We start from the raw sequence: 26,691 nt of genomic DNA on the forward strand, positions 1-26,691 counted from the left end.
CTAAGCCAACACCAGGCTATGGTATGTAGTCGCATAATGACTGGTATATAACCGAAAGGTTTTCAGAGCCATAAGTGTATGCAGGTCTCACTGCGTTGCCCTGATGAAGCCCCAACAAGGGTGAAACCAGGTTGGTAACTGTGAGTTTTTGTATGCACTTATGACAGTATCTGAACTAAAATATAAATTACACATTGTTGGATGGCTCTTCCGGAGCTTTGCAGGCAAAGCGCACGTACGTGACGGTGACATCACAGCATGCGCTCATTAGGCTGGAGAACTAAAATTATAATTTTATATATATATATATATATATATATATATATACATATATATATATATACACTCATATATATACATATATAAATATATATCAGTGGTGGATCCAGGGGGGGGGGTGGTGCAGGGGGTGCGCACCCCCCCTCCTCGATCAAGGAGGATGGTGCAGGGGGTGCACACCCCCCCCCCCCCCCCCTCAACGCAATGGCATGGATGTGCTGGAGGCATACTCTATGATTGACAACAAGAAGGACGCGCTCACTCAACTAGGTTCAAATGCTGAAACTGAATTCTCTCTGTGGTTCGATCACGCTAGGCCATGATATAATCTGTAGGAGGTGATGTCACAATGCCGAGAGTTATAAACGACAAATCCATCATCCAAACACTGCCGCCAATACTCCCTTGCTCTTCTACCTCAGAAACATGCGCATTCCATTTCTCGACCATCTCAGCCAGGAAATGGACTCCCGATTCTGTGCTGAAAATCGGGAAGGTAGTGATCTGTTTCTGCTGATGCCATCTGCAATAATCGCCGATACCTGCGACATTCCAGCCCTACATCAGAAGCTATTGCGTTGGAAAAACGATATGAAACATCCAGCAGGACTGATAAATGAGCTTAGAGACTGGCAGATGTTTTGGAGAAGGAAGCCCAACAACACGCTTCCAAGCACATTCATGGATTGTTTCTGCGCAGTCGATGGAGACGAATTTCCATCCATCAAAGTCCTACTCCATATTGGATGCACCCTCCCTGTAGGCTCCTGTGAGGCCGAACGCTCATTTTCTTGCCTGCGTCGTCTGAAGACCTACCTAAGAAATTCCATGGGAGAAAGTCGGAAGGCATCTCTGGCCCTCATAAACATACACCATGACTTCACCATATCCCCACATGATGTGTGTGACATTTTCATTCAGAAACACAAGTGCCATCTATTCCAAAATAGAAACATTTACGATTAATAAAATAATTCACATCCGCTGTCCCATGTGATCTCTTTTGTGGGGAGAACCCCCTGCCTTGAGCTTCACAACCTTGGCGCATGGCTGATGGCTGTGCCGGGCTTTGCCCAGCACCGATTAAACTACTCTATACACCTTAACATGGCGTGCGTTTAGAAACATGGGAATTCTTCTGTATTCTTTGTAGTTAATTAGCCTAATTAACTCAGGAGATCATAACAATCATTTCGCGAGAACTACACAAATCAGAAATTCCATATCGGAAAGCTCCAGTAGAACTACACAAAAAACATGCCGCACGCATGCACACCACAGACACACACACACAAACACACACCCACAGACACAAACACACACCTACCAAATTCATCAATTTATAGCAGAAGGAACAGCTGGGCAAGTCGTTTCACCAGTTCCTCTATCTGACCATTAGTCATCGCGAATCTGTTGAACTGTTGGACCAGGGAAGAACGCAAGGAACTGCAGAAACTTCCAAGAACGCATGAAATGCCGTTTCTGATGATCAATTTTTTTTAATTTCCTGGGGGAGGACCCCCACGCCCCCCTTAACCCCCCCAGCGCTTTTGTCTTATGCACCCCCCCCCCCCCCGCGTATTGAAATTCCTGGATCCGCCCCTGTATATATATGTATATACTAGCTGAGGTACCCGGCTTCGCCCAGGTTGAATGGGAATAATACAAATATATGATGAAAAGAACATGTATATTTTAGAGCAATATCACAGTACATTTCCTACATGACGTTTTTTTAATTTTCAATTTCTCAAAACCTCTGGGTATACAACATTTCTGGTTTTCTTACTTGGTGCCAAGACATAAAGATTGCTTGGTTTTCCAACCCTCGAGCAGCCCACGTACAGCTGGCCATGGGCAAACACTTGTTCTGTGAAGTTCAGGCCTACAACCTTCATTGATTGCCCCTGCGCCAGAAATATGTCTTGAAATATTCCTGAAATAAGTTGTTGACCTTTTGGCCTATGTTAACCTCAAAAATAATTGGTGGTTTAATTCAGTGATCTGATATGCAAATCCTCTTCAAATTTCAAGTCAATTAGATGAAAATTGACGATTTTAGAAATTTGGCCCATATTGATATTTTCACCTTTAGACCTCAAAAATAATTGGTGGTTGAATTAGGTGACCCGATATGCAAATCCTATCCAAATTTCAAGTCAATTGGATGAAAATGTAGGATTTTAAAAACTTCACCTAAAGTTGTTGACCTTTGGCCTATGTTTACTTTTTGGCCTATGCTGATCTCAAAAAGAATTGGTGGTTCAATTTCAGTGACCTGATATGCAAATCCTCTTCACATTTCAAGTCAATCAGATGAAAGTTGAGGATTTTAGAAATTTGAAATTGTTGTTGACTTTTGGCCTATGTTGCTCTTTTGGCCTATGGTGATCTCAAAAATAGTTGTTGGTTGAATTCAGTTTGCTGATATGTAAATCCCATTCAAATTTCAAGTGAATCGGATTAAAATTGAGGATTTTAGAAACTAAAAAAAAGAGTGGTTGACCTTTGGCCTACGCCGATCTCAAAAATAGTTGGTGGTTTCCTGGGGGAGGACCAGCAAGCCGATATGTAAATCTTATTCAAAGTTCAAGTCATTAGGATGAAAATTAAGGATTTTAGAATTGAGGCTGACGACTGTTGAGAAACTCAGTTGGGAGGTTTACTGGCTGATCTTCATGTCACTTTGTCAAGAGAATCATAATTTCTTTCATGACCGGGCAGCGAACGTCATTATGTGCGACTTTACGTCACTCATACGGACGTGAAAACATTTGTTTTCCTTAAATATATATTTAAAATAAATAAAATAGTACATAAATTAACAATAAAAGAAGCTAAAAAACAATTTAAAATACAATAAAAAGCACATTAAAAATATATAAATATGTACGTACAGTATACTGTACGTACGCGCAACCGCTGATTCTCATTCAAAACAGAGGCGATGTACAGTATTCCTTTACTGTGTCTGTGTTAGCCATGGGTCCGAAGAAGGATAATGCTCGTGTTTCCAAGCGTAATGTGGTTACGATGGACGATAAGGTAAATCTGATTAAAAGGTATGGAAAAGGTGGAAAAGTGTCGGTGATAGCGCATAGACCTTATCGCGAATCGGAACCGCAATGCGTCATGGTATCGGAAAGGGGCAATAGCGCCGCCACAAACTACACCATGGAATTGCAGCTGGCCCGGTTTTTTAAACCATTGATATTAAAATAAAAAGTAGCCTATAACCACCGGAATTTTATGCTGATTCCGAATCTGTGTCTAAAACTTTTCTCCGATGTGTAGTTCTTGAGTTATATGCGGACATCCAGACAGACAGACACTCCTCCTTTATATATAGAGATGACAGATCGTTTGGCAAACATGCATTCAAAGCACTCTTAAAAGATGATCAGCGCGATTGGAAAATACATTTAATGCGTGATTAAAAGATTAACTCTTCACCTCTCACCACGTGTGTATCCTGTAAACGCACACACGTAATTAACTCACACATGAAGAGAAAGTTGAATAAAATGACGGAATGAAGACCCTGAGCTGAGTGAGTTAAGCAATTTGGTCATGTCTGTTTGTAAACATGTTTTTGATCGAGGAGCAACTTCATTGCATTGAATGTTATATTGTGAACACACACCAGAACATAAATCAGAAGACAAACCTGTCGCTTTGCAGTAAGTTGTCTAATAATTCATCCCGATCGTACATGCGTAGAGAGGAGTAAGAATATTTTTCTCTGCCTGCCCGGTCGGCAAACAAAACTGAAAATCACTCCAAACAGGAAGCCTCCTGTTTTTAAGGACACCATAAGAACACATACATCAGCTGCGGATAACGAAAGTAATGTGTTAGATGGAGTAGTTAAATCAACACCGCCACACTGACGGTGAAATGGGGATAATTTCGAGAATTAATTTATTTATATGACTTTTACTATCTTTATTATACTTTTTATTTACAATTATACAATACAATTTATACTTTTTATTTAAATTGAATTATATACTTGAACACTGTACAACTCAAATCACCTTCTTGGCACTTCGAAAACCCTTCCGTTTTGCAGTACTTGGACATGTTAAATAGGGCGGTGTATAAGACTTCTTCATTTGCACTAAACTTCCGGAATTTTTTTCACGATCTTTTAAAGTATCATTTTATTAAAACAAAAATATATACCTGAACACTGCGTAGTATATCGTGTTCTATAACCTCTCTAGTTATTTCAGCATTTCTCTGTTTTCTTGCCCCTGTTTTCCTATGTTTTCCCAGAATCTCAAAAACAAAAACCTTTAGGAAATCACCTTTTGGTTACAGCATGCAGCTTTCTGTCAAAGGAGCAGTGTTTTCAGTAATTATACCAAATGAAAGGATAATTACATTAGCGAGATAAATTGCATATTGGGAAGAAAGTGGGAGTTAAGCCAGGTGCTAGAGATATGATTTATGCACTAATAAGTTATCCAAGCTGTATTTTTACATTTTCTTGTGTTATTTCATTAATACCAGTTTGGTTGTAACTTTGGCTAATGACTTCCAATTGATCAATACAATTTAATTGTTTTTACATACACCACAATTCGTGTGTGTGTGTGTGTGTGTGTGTGTGTGTGTGTGTGTGTGTGTGTGTGTGTGTGTGTGTGTGTGTGTGTGTGTGTGTGTGTCGTTGGTTGTTATCTCCATAATTTGGGTTTTAGAACGTGGAACAGAGTCCTCCCAGGACTTTAGGTATCCACCCCCGCTTCAGTGAAGGATTGCGATTCATGGGCTAAGGTGATAAAGTTGTGAAGTTGTGTTGTTCTGAGAGTTTTGTTCTGAGGGCTCTTTTCAGGATCATCACTGAGCCACATACAGCCTCCAACTGTAGTTTGTTTGTGGTAATGTTCCCAGGGATGGTTTTAAGATCTCTGTAAGGTTCTTCTTTATCATTCCAATTGCCCCCAATTATCACTGGTACAATTTTGGTGCTCTTCAGCTTCCAGGATCTTTTCACTCCATTTTTGAGGTCTTGGTATTTGGTCATTTTCTTGATTTCTGCATTATTGAGGCCAAATCGCCGAGTAATGATATTTCAATCAGCAATGCTGTCTTTTCCTCTTTGTTCCTGAGTACTATGTCCGGTCGCAATGCTTCGTTTTATATGTTCACGCTGGATGGGATCATTAGGTCATATGTGAGCATTATATCCTTGTTTTCAGTGATTGCTTTTGGTTCATGTTTCCATGAGTTTTGTGGAACTGGGACATTGAAATTTCTGCTATTGTTCCAGTGGATTACTCTGCATACCTTGGTGTGCCTTTGGGTGTACAGCTGCTCTGACTTGAGTTTTCTTTACATCCTGATAGGATGTGACTCATGCTTTCCTGTTCTACCTTGCAGAACCTACACTTGTCCGATTGACTCTATCCTACCATCTTTTAAAATCCATTGGTGTAGTGTCCTTGGTCTTCGGCATTAATAATGATTTGTTCTCCGTCCCTGTTGAGCTGACCTCTTCTTAGCCATTCCAGTGATCCTTCTTTGTCTATCCCCAACCTGGTCAACTTTTTTGTATTTCCCTGCTCTTTTGTCTCTCTCCCGGTTGTCACTATATATCTGCTGGTATTTCATCTTCTGTTTTTCTTTTATCTTTTTTGCAATCGTTATGGCTGAATTCGTTACTGTTACAGTTTGGTGTGTGACATCTTCTAATATTGCACCTGTTTTTGGAAGTTTTTTTTCAAGGTGAGTCCTACAGTCTTTGCTCTGTTCTATTAATTTTAGTTCCATCAGGCCGCTCCCTCCTCATATCGTCAGGTACATTCTTGGGATCTACTGATTTTTGTAGAGCATTTTGTGGATAGTGAGGTGTTTCCTTGTTTTGATATCTTGTTTTTTGATATCCGCTTGTGACCAATTTACTAATTCCGGAGCTGGAATGGAATACTGGTACTGCTAGTTGGTTTATGGCTTTGATTTTGTTTATTGGGGTGAGATATGTTTTCAGGATCACTCTCGTTCTTTGCAGGTTTTCTTTGGTAATTGTTTTGCGCATTTTTATGACAAAGGTGGTGGCCCTTTTCTACCCCCAAGGTATTTATTTGTAAGATGTTTCCTTGTCTAGCTCCTGTATTGTTGTATCTCATTCGATTTTTATGTCATCCATTTTTGTTGGTCTACCTTGCACGAATGTGCACTTGGCACACTTATCTAGGCCAAATTCCATTTGGATGTCGTCGGAGAACCGTTTCACTAATTTCAGTTGTTCTGCCAATTTTTCGTCGTTCGGTGCAAAGATTTTTAAATAATCGATATACAGTAGATGCATCACCTTTCGTGTTTCTTTGGACATTCAGTAATGGGATGTTGTGGTGTATCCATGTCCTTGCTCATTAATGAAGTTACTGAGTGGGTCCAGGCCCAGGCAAAATAGGAGAGGAGAAAGGCTGTCTCCTTGGAAGATCCCGCGTTGTATCTTTACTCTTGGTATTTCAATCTTTTCTTCCGAGTGCTGTGGTATTAGTGTGGTATTCCATAGATCCATTGCTTTCTCAATCAGCTTGATTATTTTGGGAATTTAACTAGTACATTTGCATGCACTTTATCATCCATGAATGTGGGACACTGTCAAAAGCTTTTTTTATTGTCTATCCATGCTGTGGACAATTTGGTTCTTCTCGCATTGGAATTTTCCTGTATCGTCTTGTTTAGCAATAGGTGGTCTATTGTTCCATAGCATCCTTTCTTGCATCCCTTCTGTTCTGCCTATCGGACTCCTTGTTGTGTTAGGTGGTGGTACATTGTTTCTGGGATGATTCCTGTTAAAAGTTTGTATGTTGTTGGTAGACAGGTTATCGGCCAGTATTTATGGGATATTTGGGTTCTTTCAGATTTTGGGATGAGGAAGGTATTACCTTCTGTGAGCCATTCATCCATTTCCTGATCACCTTAGATAAATTATTTGAACGCTCGAGCATAGTGAACGTGGAGAGCATCAAATTGCTTTCACTATAAGTTTGGGATCCCATCTGGGCCAGGGCTTTTGAAGTTTGCCATCTTTGCCGTGTGTGTGTGTGTGTGTGTGTGTGTGTGTGTGTGTGTGTGCGTGTGTGCGTGTGTGCGTGCGTGCGCGCGCATGCGTGTTGGACTTCCATGCACTCCTGAACCGCTGGATGGAATGAGTTGAAAATTGCTGGTGGTACTCAAGGTGTGCACTTGAAGGTATACAGTGGTTAAAAAAATCATTGTCCCAGAGGTTCAGGTTGGAGGAAGCACCCCTATTCACTCGACGTAACTATGTATGGCCTAATGCTATCCCTGTTGTAAAAGTTATTACAAGTCGCACTACAATATGCCAAATATGGGGGAATTAACCCATCTGTAATGATGGGTTCTTTGTTCTCACTATGTCGTTATTAAATATGTACCTGAAAATTGGTTGACCTGTTTATTATCTCCATTTGAGCTCTTGGCTCATGATGGTACGATCCCAGGTTCAAATCCCAAATATACTGTGCTGATTTATTAATTGTATACTTACGGCCATTGTAGTTTCTTTGAAATAGAGTTATGTCCCCCTAACGTCGTTGTCCTAATGTAACATGTGTACCAGTTCCTCCATGAGCTTTTAAATACTAAAAACTAGAGAAAAATATATTGCATTTTCCCTTTAAATGCAAATAGAGACAATGAATAAATTAAGGTGAAACAGCTTTCACAAATGTTTTCAATGGCATTGATGGCAAAGACAATTTATTCATCCCCATCCTCCCTCCCCCTCAATTTATTTCCTCTGATGACATTTAACACCAGGTTCGTGTGATAAACTTTGTGACCGAACACAATTGGGATGCTCTGGAGGTATACGATGGAGGTGATGAGAACGCCTCAAGGATTGGCAGCTTTTCTGGTGAGGAACCGTTTTCCTGTGGCCCACATCAGTGGATTATCGATCTTACACCAACTCTTTGTTCAAATAGAAATCTTATCATGTTCTCAGTCATTACTTCTTAAGAACATTGAATAGTAGACACACAATGAAAGTCAAAGGGAAACTGCAGGCCCCAAAGCGAAAGACACACTCATTGATCCGGTGTAATACAATTTCAAAGCACGATTAATCTAAAACTCCAAATGTCGCTCCAGAAATCTTATGAAGGTTGAAGATCTCTCTTCCTGTCTTTCTGTTTACCTCTGTGTCTGATTGTCTTCATCGTCAGGTTACTTTTATTTAAACGCCCGATTAAGTTCCACTCAATGATCCCTAAAATAAAGGACAAGATTTATTTTACGGGAAACGTCTTTTTTTTAATTCCCTATAAAATTGAGATGAAGTCATGAACTAAAATGATTTTGGAAAATTTCACCTACTTCATCTATCGAGTGAAATTTATACACGCCACATTTTCAGATGTGATTGGTCTAATTTATCACTCCAGCTACTTCCCAATTTGATGACATGTACCAACTAGAGCTTCCAGGGAAGCAGAACTCAACTGAACCGACTGGACAACTTTAAAGTAGGTCAGTTGTCTGCACTAGATTTGACTTAAATTAAAAGCCAACAACCTTGTGTAATAATAATTTTAAGGTCCTTGTATCCTTATACTTATCCTTGTTTTACAATTGATACAATGTTACACTTTGCAACAATGTTGCAGAAATATAGTTGTGTAGATAAAAGGAAACGTCTTAACGTCGTTTCGGAGCTGAAAACAATATGGCGGCCCATGGCGGCCATTTTGTGACGGATCGGGTTGGAATGCAATAGCAACCTATGTTGTGTGGTAAGGGTTAAACATTCTAAGTTTGAACAGAATCAGTTAATATTTGTGGACGCCAGAGTGTTATGCTTCAGTCACATTTGGCTCGGCGGCCGTAGGGTCTAAAAACTCAATGGCCACTAGCAATTATAGGGCGGCCGCAGTATTTCCACGGTCACACAATGTAGCAGTCACATATGTTTTTATTTTTCGGGTAGCCGCACGGGGTATTTAGAAATTGTGGAGACCCGAAAACGTGGGGGTGCCGTACGGTCTTTGATTTGATGTCGCACGGTGACCTTAGGGCGTCCCTGCGGCGGCCATAGAATTTTCAAGGCAGACGCAAGGTAGCCTCAAGGTGACCGCAAGACGACCGCAGGGGGGCCCTAAGGCGAACGTGTGGCCAGACGGACGGTAACGAGTGGGTATATATACCAGTTCTGTTTCATATGTATATCATATCTCATATCGTCATGGCTACGGCTTGTCGAATTGCTACGGCCACCCTAGAAATGAAAAAAGTTATAACTCCGCGCTATAATTCCACGGCGACCCCTACGGCCTGTAAAATATAGCCATACACCCTAGGGCCACCCTGAGGCCACCTCAGAAACTCTGCGGCCGCCGCACGTTTCTGTCAATTTAGGGGGGGGTACGGCCGCCGTATCCTAGCCGTAGAGCAAATGTGACTGAAGAGTTAACGTCGTTTTCATGACCAAAAACAAAATGGTCGCCTAAGTCCGCCATTTTTCAACGGATCGGGCTGAAATGTAATACCAACCTGGTCCTTGGTGTAAGGATGCTGCATGTCAATGTCAAGTTTGATCAGAATCGGTTGATATTTGTGGACGCTGGAGTGTTAACGTCGAAAAGTTAACGGACGATAGACGACGGACGCCGGAGGGTTCAGTATGTGATGAACTCAACTGGACGGGAGTCCAGTTGAGTTAACAAGTATTGGGATGTAATTGATACGTGGGTTTTCGGATGCCATCTCTGGGGGACTGGCTCAGAGAGAACTCCTTATTATTTCAACCATGGAGACCTGAATATGTTTCCTGTTGGGAAAAATGGAGAACAACATTTATGGTATTTCTCCCAAGTAAACCAAAGTGAGATTGAGAGTTGAGTATAACGATTACACAGGCAATTATCTTAAGTTTTGGAAATTGAGATGAGAGTCCAGCCTGTACTACTTGTACCATATTAGAAAATATGGCCGTAAGGGCATGCTTTATGAAATTGTGGCCATCCAACTAAATTAAGAAGTACTCATGAGGATTACAGCGGTGAGCAGAGCTAGGGAAGCTTTCTATGTACATAAGCCTGGGTATGAATGGCATGCACATGCTTTCCCCCGTATGTTTCAAATTTTTCTAATCCATAAGCTGGAATATGTATTGCATAACAGTTGTAACTATAATCGACTTTACTTAAGACCAGCCATTGTGTATTGTCCTGTTGGTTAAGGTAAAACCTCAGGTGTTAATAAGAAAGCAAGGAAAATGAAAAATTGAGCCTGTAGGAAACACAGGTCTGCAGATTCATAAAGGGCAAGAATTCCCCAAATTAATCGATACAAAATTGAGAAATGTGCTCTCAATGGACCATTGCAGGAACAATTCAATTTGTTTTATACCTCTCCCCCTCCCACTACCCCTCACCCTCACTTCCCTTGCCCCCTCTCCCCAAGCCCTCTCCCTCCCACAGATCTCCCAATGTCCCTGTTCTCGACTGTTGTTGTGCTTGTGTGCTTCCCTCTCTCTCTCCCCATATTGTCTCCCGCTCCTTTGTTGTATGGTTTATGTGTCCGTTTATGATTTTTGTGATTAATGTTAGCTCTTACACGAGCCTCGATCTTGTATACAAAAAAAAAAATTCTCTAAAAAAAGAGGCCTAACACATTTGCAACTTTGTGTTCCTGAAGTAGCTATAAAGCCTGCTTGGTACACTGGACTGCATTGCTTTGATCACACTCACAGATAAGGGTGGATTTGGCTTAGGATTGTGAAGTCGAACATCATTCTTTGCGATAAACACGTGCACTGATCGAGTCGTGTTTTAAGGTGCTTTATTGTTTGGCAAAATAATACAATATTTACATGACCTACAGTTTATAGGCTTAACATCTGATCTTCAACTTCAGCTGTTTCAGGAGATGGCAGGAGATGGCATTTGACCTCAGACCTCAGCTGTACAGGTGTGCATGTTCAACTCTTCAGCATAATGAGACATTGACCTGCTCTTAGTTGAATGACATTCTGGGATCTTTAAGGTCCACCAGATAATGCTGTCAGGGGGGTACTCGGTTTAATGCCCCTTCGAGGAACAGATGGTTCATTGAGGCAACACCATTCCTGCGAAACACCAGTTTGAAAGATTATATTCAGGTCGAGAATCGAACCCAGATCAGACAGCCGTAAGGCAAGTGCGTGACCTGTTAGCCATTCTTTTGGAATTATTCCTAATACACCTGTATAGTGTATTCGATATGAAACTCTTCAATGTCTAACTTTCACATTCTTCCCATGACATGTTTGTGCCACAAAGCTCGATGTTTTGTACAAGGTTGTTTGTTCCTTGTTTCATTTTGATGATGTTTGTCCACCTGCATAATTCTATATTTTACGCAATATTGCAATTGACTTGTGACTTTTCAATGCCCTTCAGGTACGCTTATCCCATCAGTGCTAAACAGCACGTCCAATACAATCTATCTCCATTTCCATTCCGACATCAGTGTTTCTGCTGCAGGATTTCATCTCGAATATGCAGGTCAGCTTTCTGCTGGTACATAACGTGCTGGTCTTTCTTTCAATGCATGGCCAACTTTGCCTTTTTAATCGCCTATTTTACTCCTGGATGTGATTTTGTGATTGTCAGGGATATCTTGAACATTCCTGCCATGTTAAGAACTTTTGTAATACTAGGGCATTGCCCGTACTATATCTATATCTAAAATTATATCCCCCCCCTCTATTTACATGAAATGGTTTGGTCCAAAGCGAACGGCTTGCGAGTACGGTGACAATCCCCCCCCTCTATTTACATGCAATGGTTTGGTCCAAAGCGAACGGCTTCCGGAGTTTGGTAAAGAAATCGCCATCGCGTGCACAAACGCGCAGGAAAGCGAATGAATCGCAAATTCGGTTTTATTAGTTTTAAAACATAGTTTAACGCCAACATAGTTTGCAAACGTGAAATAAATGAATACGCTCTCAAATGTGCCATCCGAGGCAGAGTGTGTCCTCCACGTTCGGCACACGCGATCGTTCGCTGCTCTCTGATTGGTTGAATCGTTTTTTGGACATAGCTCGGTAAGTAATTGTCCGATTAATATGAAACCTTGAAAAGGCACATCCTCGGGTCCCCAGCAATATACCTGGCAAGTTAAAAGTATATCGGACCCGTGGTTGTCGAGAAACAGCGGTCACAGACAAACAAACGTACAGACAGAGATTACTGGAATTATAGATAGATGCGATGCATTCAAAAGGTAGATATCAGCTCGAAAGTCCCATGAAAATGCAAGCTCAACTAATGTGATTGAATTTACCATTTCGTTTGCCATTCTCGATTCTGATATATTATTTATGGCTCTCACTTCTCTTTCCAACATCAAAGTAACCATTTAATTATTCCTTTTATAGTGTTTTGGCCACAACATCATTTGAGGTTGTAGATGGTCACCTCTAAAACAAATTACCGACTTTGAAATGCAATTTTAAAACTCTTCTTAAGCTCCGAGAAGTTGCTTTCATGAACACTTCCTTTCTCTGCTCTTAAAATAGCTCCTGAATTGCATGTTTTGATGTATTCAATCGGCCACACCTTCAATGTATGCACCACATTATATGTCAGTGGTGCATGCCGGCACAAGAACGCTCTTCTGCCTAAGACTGTGGTTACCTAGTGTATCATGTGTCACTCCTTAGCAAAGAATAACACGGCATGAAATTCCGAGGGAACTTGAAGCAATTCTTCATTTCAACCGTCTCGTATTACATCATAGCTCTGTTTTTATTCTTTCACATGTTCAAAGAAGAATGAATGAAAGAGTAATCACAAATTTCTGACTTGATTGTAGAGCAGGACTTGTTTTGTGTGGTTTTGTGCTGGTATATTACGTAATTAATAGTAGACATAATTGATATGTTCCAATGCATAATTAGTACATAATTACACACAACCTGTCCAACAAGTTTCGTCCGAATCCATCAACAGCTTTTTGAGATATCCTGCTATATATCGTTTTTGGCCCTATCTCCCAATGGTGAAGAATCACTTTCAAACATTATCGTATCTGGATCCGGATCTTCACCAAAATCTGATCATTTTGTCCTTGTCACATGCAATACCTCTCTGCCAAGTTTTGTACAAATCCGTCCACAACTTTTTGAGATAACTTGTTCACAGACAAACAAACAGACAAACAAACAAACAGACAGACAGGAGTGCAAAACATAACCTCCATCCATCTTTGGTGGCGGAGGGAAAGAGAAAGAGAGCCAACCTTGCGGCTTAATTTGAACGGGTTTTTTTTTTGTTTTCTTTTTTAACTCAACTGGACTACCGTCCAATTGAGTTCATCACATACTGAACCCTCCGGCGTCTGTCGTCTGTCGTCGTCGTCTGTCGTCTGTCGTCCGTTAACTTTTCGACATTAACACTCCAGCGTCCACAAATATCAACCGATTCTGATTGAACTTGACATGCAGCATCCTTACCCCAAGGACCAGGTTGGTATTACATTTCAGCCCGATCCGTTGAAAATGGTGGACTTAGGCGACCATTTTGTTTTTGGTCATGAAAACGACGTTAACACTCTAGCGTCCACAAATATTAACAGATTTTGATCAAACTTAGAATGTTTAACCCTTACCACACAAGGTAGGTTGCTATTGCATTCCAACCAGATCTGTCACAAAATGGCCCCCATAGGCCGCCATATTGTTTTCAGCTCCGAACCAGTCAGTTCAGTTGAGTTCTGCTTCTAGTCAGGTTCACTATGTTTTTTCGTTCAAAATCATGGTAGATTAGCAAACCTATACATTTTTGGAAACGTTATTACATGGAAAATCTGAAAATCAATGTTTACATTTGCCAATTCCGACCAATTCGATTCGACCAATTCGACCAATCGACCAATTCCATTCGACCAATTCGACCATTCGACCAATCGCTTCGATCGACCATTCGACCAATTCGATCGATTCGATTCGATTCGATTCATCGAATTCGATTCGATCGACCATTCGACCAATTCGATTTGCCAATCAATTTGACCGACCTTTGCTTGTGTGGAATGGACTGTGAAAACGATGCGGACTATATTGTCGGATACGACACACAGGACAGTGATGACGAACTCTAAATGGCATATTCTGTAATCGTGTATGTTTGATGCCATTGACTGCCTCTGTATATTTTGTCATTGACTACCTGTGTAGATGTGAAGTTATACTGACTGCATGTGTATATATGATTTTGCTGACTGCCTGTGTATGTTTGGTGATATGAATTATTGTGACACATTTTGATGTTATTAACTGCCTGTACAAAATGATAACATGTATTTGATTATGCAACTTATCGCGAATATAAAGACAGTATTTTGCAATTCAAAACCTTTGATTCGTGTCTTACCATTCCCCATAGCACTAATTTGATACTTTCATTGGATTCCTTGTCCCTGAAAATATAGGTTTAGTATATTTTAAAAAGTTTTTAGGGTAATTAGAGGAAGAAATATAACAAAATATGTATTTTACAGTGGCCATTTTGAAAATCCAAAATGGCCGCCATACAGGTATCTCTCCAAATGTAAACATTGATTTTTAGTTTCCTTATGCTATAACCTTTCCAAAAATGTATAGGTTTGCTAATCTACCATGATTTTGAATGAAATATAATTTATTGACATAGTGAACCTGACTATTCCCTGGAAGCTCTAATTTTGGATACAAGATCGAGGCTCGTGTAAGAGCTAACATTGATCACAAAAAGACAAACTGACACATAAAACATATGATAAAGGGAGTGGGAGAGCAGAGACATCGAGAGATCTGTGGGAGGGGTAGGGCTTTGGGGGAGAAAGGCATGGGAAGGGGGGGGGGGGAGTTGGGTGGGAGCGGTAAAAAACACATGGACACCGCTCTACCTCTATTTTGTCCTTTGAGCATGCTGTTTTTTTTTTTTTTTTTTTTTGTTGTTGTTTTTTTTTTTTTTTGTATACAAGATCGAGGCTCGTGAAAGAGCGAACATTAATCACACAGAAAGACAAACAGACACACAAAACAAATAACATCGGGAGCGGTAGACAAGATGGGGAGAGAGGGGGAAGGACACAAACACAACATTTGAGAGCAGGGACCGAGAGACATGGAGACATCGAGAGAACTGTGGGAGGGAGAGGGCTTTGGGGGGGAGGCATGGGAAGGGGGGGGTGGGGGGTGGGAGAGGTATAAAACATATGGACACTGCCAAGACTTCCAGGAAAGAAGTTGGAATTTCAAACAAGGTGGATCTGGGGTGCATTAGTGGGGGTAGAAAAGATCAAGGTTTTGGATGGGGGAAGATAAGAGATGGTGGTGAACAGCTGTTTTGAAGACCTGGAGGGAGGAGTGTGATTGAAGTGAGTGTGGGAGTTTGTTCCAGAGGCGGGAGAAAAGAGGAATGAAAGAGTGAAGGTGAGCAGAGAGCCGAGATTTCGGCAGTTTAACCATCAGAGGGTGGCTGGCAGATCTTGTGCGACCTGTAGGAATATTTGGGGGACAGAGCACAGAGAGAGCTGGGGGAGCAAGGCCGGAGAGGAGTCGGTAGAAGACAGAAAGACCACCTACCTGCCTGCGGTGAGTGAGTGAAAGGCCCTCAGAGATAGCTTCATCGCGGGAGATTCCAATGATTCTGAAAGCTTTGGATTCAACAGCGTGAAGCCGAGCCAGGTGTGAGGCAGGAGCACCAGCCCATAGGGGAGAACAGTATTCCATTGAGCTGCGGATGAAAGCCTTGTATGTGGTGAGGAGCTCAGGTGTGCCTAGGAAGGACTTCGCACGACGGAGGATGCCCAGTCGGCGACTGGCTTTGGAGGCCAGCTTGGAAATGTGGTTTTCCCAAGAAAGATCATGGCAGATGGTGAGACCCAAAAGCTTGAGCGACAGAACTTCTTGGAGAGGATTGTTGAGAAAGTAGATGGGAGGGTTGTCCAGTCGATCTTTTCGGAGAGACATAGTAAGAGTGTGAGATTTGTCAGGATTGAAAGACATGTTCCACATGTTTGACCAGTCTGTGATTTTGTCCAGGTCTTCAGAGAGTGAGGAGGCTGCAGACTGCCGATCTGAGGGAAGAGGAATGGAGCAGCAGAGAGTGGAGTCATCAGCAAAGAGATACAGAGGATTTTCCAGAGAGTCGGAGAGATCATTGATAAAGACCAGAAAAAGCACAGGGCCCAGCACACTGCCTTGGGGAACTCCAGCCTGAATGGGAAGGGGAGATGAGAGAAATCCATTCAGGGCCACACGTTGACTACGACCAGAGAGGAAGTCCGCAAGCCATGCATGGAGATTTCCATGGATACCATAGGAGGAGAGTTTGGTGAGCAGAGCTGGGTGCCAGACCGTATTGAAGGCACGTGATATGTCAAGGGAGACAGCTCTGATTTCCTGTTTGGCATTGAGGACCTCCATCCATTGTTGAGACAGCAGAAGCAGCATGTCCAGAGTAGAGTGACCTGGTCTGAAACCAAATTGATGATCAGAGATAAAGCCATTGGAGAAGAGGAAAGATTTCATATCCGAAGCAATGATGGATTCCATGACTTTGCTGATAATTGGGAGCAGGCTGATTGGTCTGTAGTTGCAAGGATCTGTTTTTGCACCTTTTTTGTGTAAAGCGGTAATGTTTGCTGATTTCCAGGATGCTGGCAGATGACCTTGAGCAAAGGATAGGGTGAAAAGAACAGAGAGAGGTTGAGATAGAGCGGCAGAGCAGGATTTTAGGACCTGTGGGCTGATGCCATCTGGTCCAGTTGCAGAATCAGAGTCGAGGTTTGACAAAAACTCCTCCACCTTGTCAGGAGAGAAGGTCACAGAGTCCAGGAGCAGTTTGGTTCGACTGGGAAAGGTGGGAACAGAGAGAGATGGGTTTGGGACTAAGGATTTTGAGGCAAACACAGAGTTGAGGCATTCGGCTTTGTCACGTGCGATGTCAACTGTGTGGCCATTTGAGGTAAGGGAGGGGATGGAGGGGGAACAAACACCAGAAACGGATTTGACCAGACGCCACCAGGATTTGGAGGAAGGAGACAGGTTTGAGAGTTCATGCTTGAGTGAGGAGAGATAGTGCTTCCTGGCACTCCTGAGGGTAGACACACACTTGTTCCGAGCTTGGTGGAAGGAACTGAGATTTCCTTCAGTTGGATTAGCCTTCCAAGAGGCAAAGGCAAGTTGTTTCAGGGCAACTGCCTCACCACAAGATTCAGTGTACCATGGACGGGAGGAAGGGTAAGACAACTGAAGGCGAGATGGGATAAATCTGTGCATGAGAGAGATCAGTTTGCTTTGGAAGAATTCCCAGGAAGAATTGATATCAGAGGCAGTGGAGATGGGAGACCAATCCAGACGATTGATGGCTGCTTGAAGACCGTCTCAGTCGGCCTGAGTGAAATGCCAGACTCGTCGACGCTGAGGAGGCTCTCTGAGAATGGCCAGAGAGATGTCCACTTTGACAAGCACATGATCAGAAGAACCGATTGGAGCAGAAGAAGAGCAGCAGACATTAGCAGGGAAGTTAGTCATAACCAAGTCTAGAAGAGAAGATACTCCATTGGCTGAGATCCGGGTTGGGAAATTGACAGATTGTGTCAATCCCAGTGAGTCACAGAAGTCCTTTGCTGAGGTGCCATGTCTGGTGAGAGAGGAACCCACACCCAACCAGGTGGCATGATGACAATTGAAGTCACCACATATGAGGAAGAGAGAGTTGGGATGAGTGGATAGAAGTTGGTCCATGTTGTCAGACAGTGAAATGTAGATGGAGTCATCACTGTTTGGGGGACGGTACAGAACACATATGAACAAAAGGTGGGAGCGGAGAGGAAGCGTAGCCAGAGGTACTCCTGGAGGTGAGGAGGAGAGAGCGCACTGCAAGGAGAGTGAGGAAGAGAGTTTTTGATAAAGATAGCCACCCCACCACAAGGCCGAGGCTCAGGTCTATCATACCGGAGGAGGGAGTAACCAGGAAGAGATATTAAGGAATCAGAGACATCTTGAAGGAGGAAAGTCTCTGTTAAGCAGATCAAGTCTGGATTGTCAGAAGCAACCTGTATGGAGAGATCAGTCAGGTTTGAGCGAAGGCCCCGGATGTTTGAGGTCCATACCGTTAATGAAGAGAGAGGGGGAGCATCGGGTACAGGACAGGGGAGGGGAGGAGTAGGGTAAGATGAAGGATGAGAGGGGGAGGTAGGGAGAGCAGTTGTTAGTGTGTCAGCGATTGCAGAAGAGTTCCAAGAAAGGGAAGGATGAGGAGGATGAAAGGTTTGAAGGTGAAGGGATGAGGCACAGAGAGGGGTTGTTTGAGGGGGGGCAGAGGAAAGAAGAAGGTTGGGGGGGGGGGGTGGAGGTATGAGATAGAAGGGAGACGAAGTGGGGAGGAGGCAGCTTTGAGGAGGAGGGGGGAGGAGGGAGAATTGGAGAGGAATGGTATGGGGGGAGATTTGAATGGGAGGGGTTTGGGGGGAGTTTTGAAGGGGAGGAGTGAGGGGGGAGTTTAGGAGGGGAAGGGCAAGGGGGGAGTTCAGGAGTGGAAGGGCAAGGGGGGAGTTCAGGAGTGGAGGGGTAGGGGGGGAGTTTAAGAGTGGCGGGGCAAGGGGGGAGTTTAGGAGTGTAGGTGCAAGGGGAGGGATTTGGATGGGAGGGGCAAGAGGGGAGTTTAGAAAGTGGATGATTAATGAAAGACGAACATTGAAAACAAATTGGGTTTGTTGTGATTTTCAAGTTAGCAATCCGGTTCAGAATGATGGAGGAGGGATGGAATGAATGTGAATTTAGACCATGTAGTGAGGGAGACGTATAAGATATTGAATTTCTTTTTTTTGAGGTGGAATGAGTTGGAGAGGAAATTGAGAAAAGCCTTTTAAATAGGAAGAAAAACAGCGTGTTGTAAAATACCACTGAGTAAAACACTGAAGGGGAAAGGTTATACATATTTAAATAATATTTAAACAGAACCGTGAACAATCTTATGTGCACAAAAATACCAACGGGGGGAGAGCCGAGAGGGACCACCACGAGTCACGTGAAGGGCAAACGGTGGATGGCAAGGAGTTAATGGGGGCGGGGCGAACAGCACACCTGGACAGAAAATACAGGATGAGTCAACAGTACACGTGGAGAAAGGAAAATAAATGTTTTTGGTTTTTTTTTTATTTGTTTGGTTTTTGGGGGTGGGGAGGTGGGGATTTAGAACGTTAGACAGAGTATTATGTTCGGGGTAGAAGGGAAAAAAACTAAGAGCCAAGCAAAACACGATTAAGATAACAAACACCGACGGGGGTACAACTACAAGGCCGCACACGAGGAGCAGAACACGATTAAATAATTACAAGTTACAGGAAATTCAAACCAAAAGTAACTATAATCAAAACAATAACGCATGGACGATAAAATAACGAGTTGAAATTTGACAATCTATCTGGGGAAATGGGGGAGAAACACGTGGTCGAAGAACGAACGAACGAACGAATAAGAATGAATAAACGAATGAGAACAGAGAAGGAAATGTTTTTTTTTTTGGATTTTTTTGAGTTGTGATTTACACAAGGAAGAGGGCTATGGGGTGAAAAGATTGGGAAAACAGAGAACGAAAGTTATTGGATCACAAAAACACGGACCGCTGAGAGAAAAACAAAGCCTCAAGGTTGTACAGTGTTCACTGTACAACTACAAGGCCTCAAAACACGACCCGAATTAACACGATTTTCAATACAGGTATGAAAGATTTGCACCGAAAATCTTCGTCGGGAGACAATATATACACCATAAAATAAATAGTTATAGCGAAAATACAAATGGGAACAATTACTTAACTTCGATTTCGATGGATAGCATGGAGAGCTGAGAATAAACGAACCCTCGCCAGCAAGACCGGAAACGGAAGTCGACTGTTGGTGTGCTTTTCCCCCTTTCTTTCTACTGTTAATTTTATGTTAAGTCCTCATCCTCTATGTTTTTGCATCGCCACGAGCCTCAACTTTGTCGAGTATACAATAAAGATTGGCATGTAAATACTGGCATGTAAAATTAGTTAGAGAAACGAACATATTTTACTTTTCTCATCACTTGTGCTCTGATAGCTTCACATCATGGGGGTGGGGGGGGGGGGGGTCATGATGCAAAGGCCAAAGCGTAATCTGAGCATGCGTTTTTATCTCTTTTGTACCACAGGGTCCAAATTACCCAGCCACTGTTAAGATAATAAAAGTGAAGTGTAACTTTCCGAAAGTGGAAGAAAACTTGCAGAAAATAATGTTGCAAATGAGAAACTTTTAAAAGGACATTCTAAACTCCCTGTTGAGTGGAAGGATTAATGTGTCTCTTCTTTAATTTTTAATATGGAAATGTGCAGTAAAACATTTCTACCAAAGTCATTTTTTCTGTCCTACAAGAATATATGCTGAGTAATAAATTGGAAGGTAATTATCTGGATATGATGAAAAAGGAAGACATGTGGGAGAAGGTTAGAAACCTGCTCACCCTCCCCAAGGGTGAGCTCACCTGCTCACCCTCCCGAAGTCCATTTTTGGTTGCTCACCGACATTCATTCATGACCTTATTCTTGCAATTGTGAAATTGTCTCCTTGTGTCTGTCGACTTTTCCTCACTTCAGTCTTTCATTTCAAATTCCCTTTCCCATCACTTCCACATGTGCTCATCCATGAACAACCATCATCTCTTCTAAATGTGCTGATGATTTCCCATTCTGTTCCTCCGGGCCATTGTTACTCGTTTTTGGATTTTTTCCTTGTGTATGTCTATCCCCCCGTATACTCTTAAGCAGTATGTAAATCTGCTGACCTTTGTCGTTTAGCTCCAACATGAGCACAGGCCCATGTATAGAAACGAGTTGGTGAGGCAGCAGCAAAAAAGAGAAGAAAGGTTAAGATTAGGTGGAGCATGGAGGAATATGAGAGTAAAAGGGTAATATTTGGAAAGGAGGTCAGTGCGGTGAAAATCATTTTTACGTTGTCCTTGAAGCTAAGTCAATACAACCAATCAATATCGCTATGCTTACTCTGCTAGAATTGTACTCGTAAAATATACACATTTTGAACATCTTACTATAATTCACCAAATGTCCGTCCGTCTGTTCGAAGGTACCGCAAAAAACGGCTCAGCCGATCGCAACGATATTTTGGGTGGGTATTCCTGGGACTCCTGGGAGTAAAATAGGCTGTATTGTTTATCTAATTTTTCCAAATTTTCCAGTTTTTCCAAACACGATGGAATAATATTTACTGATATGAACAGTGATGTGGCTTTTGTTGAAATTCTACAAATACTGTTTGTTCTACGTACCAGGAGAGAGTAGATTGACTCCTGACGAACTCTTCCTATATAAATGTGCGGCTCCGAAGTAACATGGCAGCATGTGCAAAGCGACTGAGAAACAGGTGTAGCGGCCGCTTCCATCTTACAGATTCGGCGCGCACTCTTCACACATAAACGTGCGACTGAGAAAGACGTGTTGCGCCCGCTTCCGTTTTGCAGAATTCAATCTTTTGTCAAAATGGGCGCCATGTACTGTTTAGATTTTGATGATTTGCGTGTGATATGATTCAACGGATGTTTATATGAATCGTTAAAAAAAAAAAAACCCCTTCAATTTCTGATATTTTGCCTTCTTCATTTGGGCTTCCCAATTGAAGCCCCACCCATAGGGCGGGTACCGTTGCTAGTTTAATAAATATAATGTTATGCAACACTTAAAAACCACACTGTGATGAGCATTCAGTAAACAATCTTAACCCTTCATCCATGAATGGGTCTTGGTTTTGTTTTTGGGTCGTGTTTTTGTTTTGGGTTGTGTTGTGTTTTTGGGCAAACTCACGAGTTTTGTGTTTCTGTCAGCTGTAGGCCTGGAGTCCTGCCCACAACCCAAAGTTCCTAGGAATGGAATTTTCATTGGAGATCGCTTTCTCGTGGGCGATGTAGTCACCTTTAAGTGCGAGCCAGGGTTCCAACTTCAGGCAAGCAAGTACACATCTGTGCAGCTGTTAAATGTATCGGCGATACTTAAATCAAACGTTTGTGAGTGTGGACTCGTGGAAGTCAATCTGTGCTATTTTAATTAAATGCTGGACCTCAATTGTTTTTCAACACGGAATGCAACAGCAACATTTGGATTTGTTTTATCAATTTCGTGGATCTACATTGTAATTATCTCAATGGCATGTACCCGAGTACGGAAAAGAAGTTTGACTATGATTCGAGCATTTTGAGATGTAGGACATCAAAATTTGGTTGCTGTGTCTGGTTCTAGCTCATACATTTACTTCATGATGCAAATATTCAAGGTACAAATTTTATACATTGTGATGATTTCTCTCTTCCATTATAACAACTTTTTTCTGATATCAGAGCCTTTTCCTGTATGTAATTATTATGCACAATCTCCTCCATGAGCTTTAGACATGGTAGGAAGATTAGAGATATAAAAACATTCTTTACTTTTTAATAAAGGTGTATAGAAATGATAATGTGTGTGTGTGTGTGTGTGTGTGTGTGTGTGTGTGTGTGTGTGTGTGTGTGTGTGTGTGTGTGTGTGTGTGTGTGTGTGTGTGCGCGTGTACGGATGTGACCATTTCAGCACGGGTGTTGTTGCCATGTGTGTACATCTGTTTGTATTTGCATTTGTTTGTACATTTGTTGACGTGCATATCACCATGCAGGGCCGATCACATGTTACCTGCATGCCTGGACCTGTGCGGAGATGGAACTTCCCACCGCCTCTATGCGTTGGTCAGTAAAAAGCCTGCAGGGCAAGATAGGTGGAGAGGTGGACGTGCCACTGGGTGCAGTTCCCGTTTGATGTGCATTGCTATTTGGTTGTCCTTTATGGCACAGTAACGACATAATGCAAACAAATGGCAAAGAAAATGCTTGCAAGTAGTGGTAAATCATTATAATATCTTAGAAATGCGCCCCAGAAATATTCATGATTCTTCCTAAGAAAAAAGAGAAAGTGAAAACTGAGTACAAATGTCGATTCCTCCCATCTATCCCAGGGTTTAAATTACGTGGTTCATGGCTAATGTGAATTTTAAAAGGTGGTGATGGCTCCATCCCAGGTGCACAGCGATGTGCAAATTATTATTTCCTAATACAACTCCCAACCATATTCTCCTTATTCAAAGTATGGAATCCTGATGGTAGTTAATTAGTTTCCAGGGGAAAATGGAGCCAGTTCGATTTTTGTTCCTTCCGTGCATTGCAGCTCGATGTGGAGGTGTTCTCACGGAAACTGAGGGAGTCATTTTAAGCCCTGGATATCCTGGCAACTATCCCAGCAACCAAGACTGTGTTTGGCGGATCAGACTGCCGCAGGGTTTTGGTAAGAGCAAAATCCTTTTCACAGCCAGTTTTGAATTTCCGGCGTGGTAGATTCACGTGCCACGGGTTCCTTTCATGTAGTGCTGAACAACTTTCTGTATTGTATAATTAATCCACAAATGCTCGAGCCTAAAGCTTCAATAAGGCCACTCTGGTGAGCGCCTTCAAAATGCATGCAAAATATAAATGCTCTTTGACCCAAAAATTCATTTTAATTATTTATTGCATTTCATGATTGATAAATGAGCACCGCGTACTGATTCTCTCCCAAATGGTTGTTCACTTTTCAGGTGTTTATTTTCAGTTCCAGAATTTTTCGACTGAACTCACACATGATTTTGTTGAGATTGTCAATGCCCCGGCTGAAGCTCACCATGTTGTAGGCAGATTTGGTGGAAAGAAATTACCGCCTCCCCTCCTGAGCACCTCACATGAAACGGTGGTACACTTTCAGAGCGATTATTCTCAGAACCGACAGGGGTTCAAAATAGCATACGAAGGTGAGCGAACCTAACGCCGCTTTTACGTCAACGGCTAACCTTGATCCGTTTTGGCCTGGAAAGCCAAATCCGATTGCTTTCTGATCTGATTATTCCAATGAGAAAATGTTCTAGCTCCTTGTTGTGCTGACCTCTTTATCTTCCTTGCTGGGCTAATGAAATGTTTATTGGTCCCAGTGTTGTAATGTGAGAGCAAAGCAGGATGAAATTGAAACTGGAATTTTAGCTCGTCCTTCTTGGAGGGCCTCAATTAGACTGGGAATTGCATAAATATTACGGAAGATGATTATGGAATAAAACAACGACTTTTTTTTAACGTCCTCAGTAGAGTAAGGTGGTCAAATGAGGTCAGAATGAGTGAGGAGTTTCAGAAAGTTCCAGAAAAAATAATAATATTCAAGGGCTCTTCAGCTACACTTGAGATTTCAGTTACGTACGACCATTTCCTCATCTTTCCTTCCAATTGTCTCTTCATTTCTTCACCCTTTTCCCCTCCAACCTCCATTTCCCTACCTTCCCTCTATTCACATTATGGGAAGAGCTGACGCCGATGACATAAAAGATGCTTCCCTCCGTTCCTTTTTTTGTCCTCGGATCATACGCACAAGCCCCTTATTCCGGCTGAATGAGCGTATATCAATAATATGATATTTTTGCACCATCGTATCAAAATGCTTAGTTATTGGAGTACCTGCAAAAATTATCGCACACATGGAACCAGCCCATGGGCTTAGAATTGTCATATTCACTTTTCACCACTGCTTTAACTTCATAAGCATACTGTTTGAATATTAAACTTCCTCTAAGAGGGTTTGAATCCAACTGCGTCATTGAAATTTTTTTATTATTGAACTTGTCACCTCAAAGACAACACTATATTTTTGATGTAATCCAAATGATCTCGTGGAATTTTAATTGCCCATTCCGTTGCTTGCAGCGTATCAGCTGAGCCTGTGTCCTGAGCCGACACCGTTCCGCAACGGTGTGGTTATCGGCTCCGACTACTCGGTGGGAAAATCAATTTCGTTTGAGTGTTTCCACGGATACACTCTGGTTGGACCCTCTGTCTTGACGTGTCAGCATGGCTTAAGTCGAAACTGGGATCACGGAGTGCCCAAGTGTGAAGGTATGGGAAACGGAAGTCATCCTTTTCATGATTGTTTGAATTTTTGTGGGAAACTGACTACTGCGGCCTAATTTCAAATCCCATCCACCCCAGCACTAACAAAATGCTTACAAAATAAAATATATCAGACTCTCTCAGAAAAACATTCCCTTCAAAGGATTGCATTTGCCACGTGATGACGTCATCATTTCATCGACATTGTATTGAGCTTGCCGAAGCATATTTCAAGTTCAATTGAAAATGCCCTCTGCTGATTCTATCGTTATTGAGACTTGTTTTCAGACTGATGCATTGTCCATCCTTGTCGCAGGAATTTCTACATTTTGGCGATAAACAACACAAAATGGCCTGCTGTTTATGGATATTGACAATAAATTGCTGTCAGATCACATAGCAAGCTTCACATCTCCTCTTAAGCACATCTCCTCTGGGGGGACATTGAAATACTATCTGGGTAGCATTTAAATGCCCATTGCAAGTTATCCTGAGGGCATTATTATTTGACCACATTGTGCAATACAGACACCGAATAATGGTAGTTATACTCATCTAGCCTGTGTCGTGTGTCCACACCAACATGACATATCATGCATTCCTACTAGACTCAAACACAATAAGTCCTAAAGCACAATTGAAAGACAATCTCCAACTTATATTTGCAAGACAGCCAAACCCACCTAGCAGTAATTTCTTACTTATTTATTTATTTAGTAACTTGTATAGATAATATATGCTCATTTGAAGATTGACATGAAGAAGGTAGAGATGATGCACTGATGAGTGCCATTGTGGACCAACACCTAGATGAAATAAGAGGATGAACAAGCAGGAGGAGGAAATCATGAAGTGATGAACTATTTCATTTTATGTCTCCTTTACTTTTGCAGGGAGGGTAAGGAGGGGTGGGATTTTAGAGGTACTTTAATTGTATAAAAAAATATTAGGAATACACTACCGGTCAAAAGTTTTAGAACACCTCAATTTTTACAGTTTTATTGAAATTTATGCAGTTTAATGTCTCAATGTACTCTGAAGTTAAGCCTAGAACAAATAAACAATTGGAGACAAAAAAGAAATCATGGATTCATTTTGTTTAACAAAATTTAATTTAAATTTTTGACTCGGCAAAGTAGCCACCTTTTGCAGATATAACCGCCGAACACACTCGTGGCATTCTTTCTACAATGGAAATCAAATATTGTTCGGGAAGTTCTTCCCAACACTTGCAGAAGTTCCCACAAATGTGTTGCACTTGTAGGTTGCTTTGCTTTCACCATTCTGTCCAGTTCATCCCAAACCAGCACGATGGGGTTTAAGTCTGGAGACAGTGATTCTGGAGACTGGAGACCATTCCATGATTTGAAGTGTACCATCTTGTTCTTTTCCTCGAAGGTAGTTTTGTCATAGCCTGGTGGTGTGTTTAGGGTCATTAT

At 41.9% G+C, this 26,691-nt stretch overlaps 1 protein-coding gene across 1 annotated transcript in view; it reads left to right on the forward strand.

Annotated features, from left to right (window-relative positions):
• Positions 1–26,691, forward strand: part of LOC137422386 (CUB and sushi domain-containing protein 3) — a 1,172,941-nt gene that overhangs the window by 853,199 nt on the left and 293,051 nt on the right. Inside the window, 7 exon segments of the mRNA XM_078772588.1 lie at positions 8,077–8,173; positions 11,697–11,801; positions 22,151–22,269; positions 22,972–23,041; positions 23,517–23,633; positions 23,923–24,132; positions 25,070–25,258. Coding sequence (XP_078628714.1) covers positions 8,077–8,173; positions 11,697–11,801; positions 22,151–22,269; positions 22,972–23,041; positions 23,517–23,633; positions 23,923–24,132; positions 25,070–25,258 — 907 coding nt within the window.

Source organism: Myxine glutinosa, chromosome 2 (genome assembly GCF_964187855.1).
Source record: "Myxine glutinosa chromosome 2, kmMyxGlut1.1, whole genome shotgun sequence".
Lineage (NCBI taxonomy): Eukaryota > Metazoa > Chordata > Myxini > Myxiniformes > Myxinidae > Myxine > Myxine glutinosa.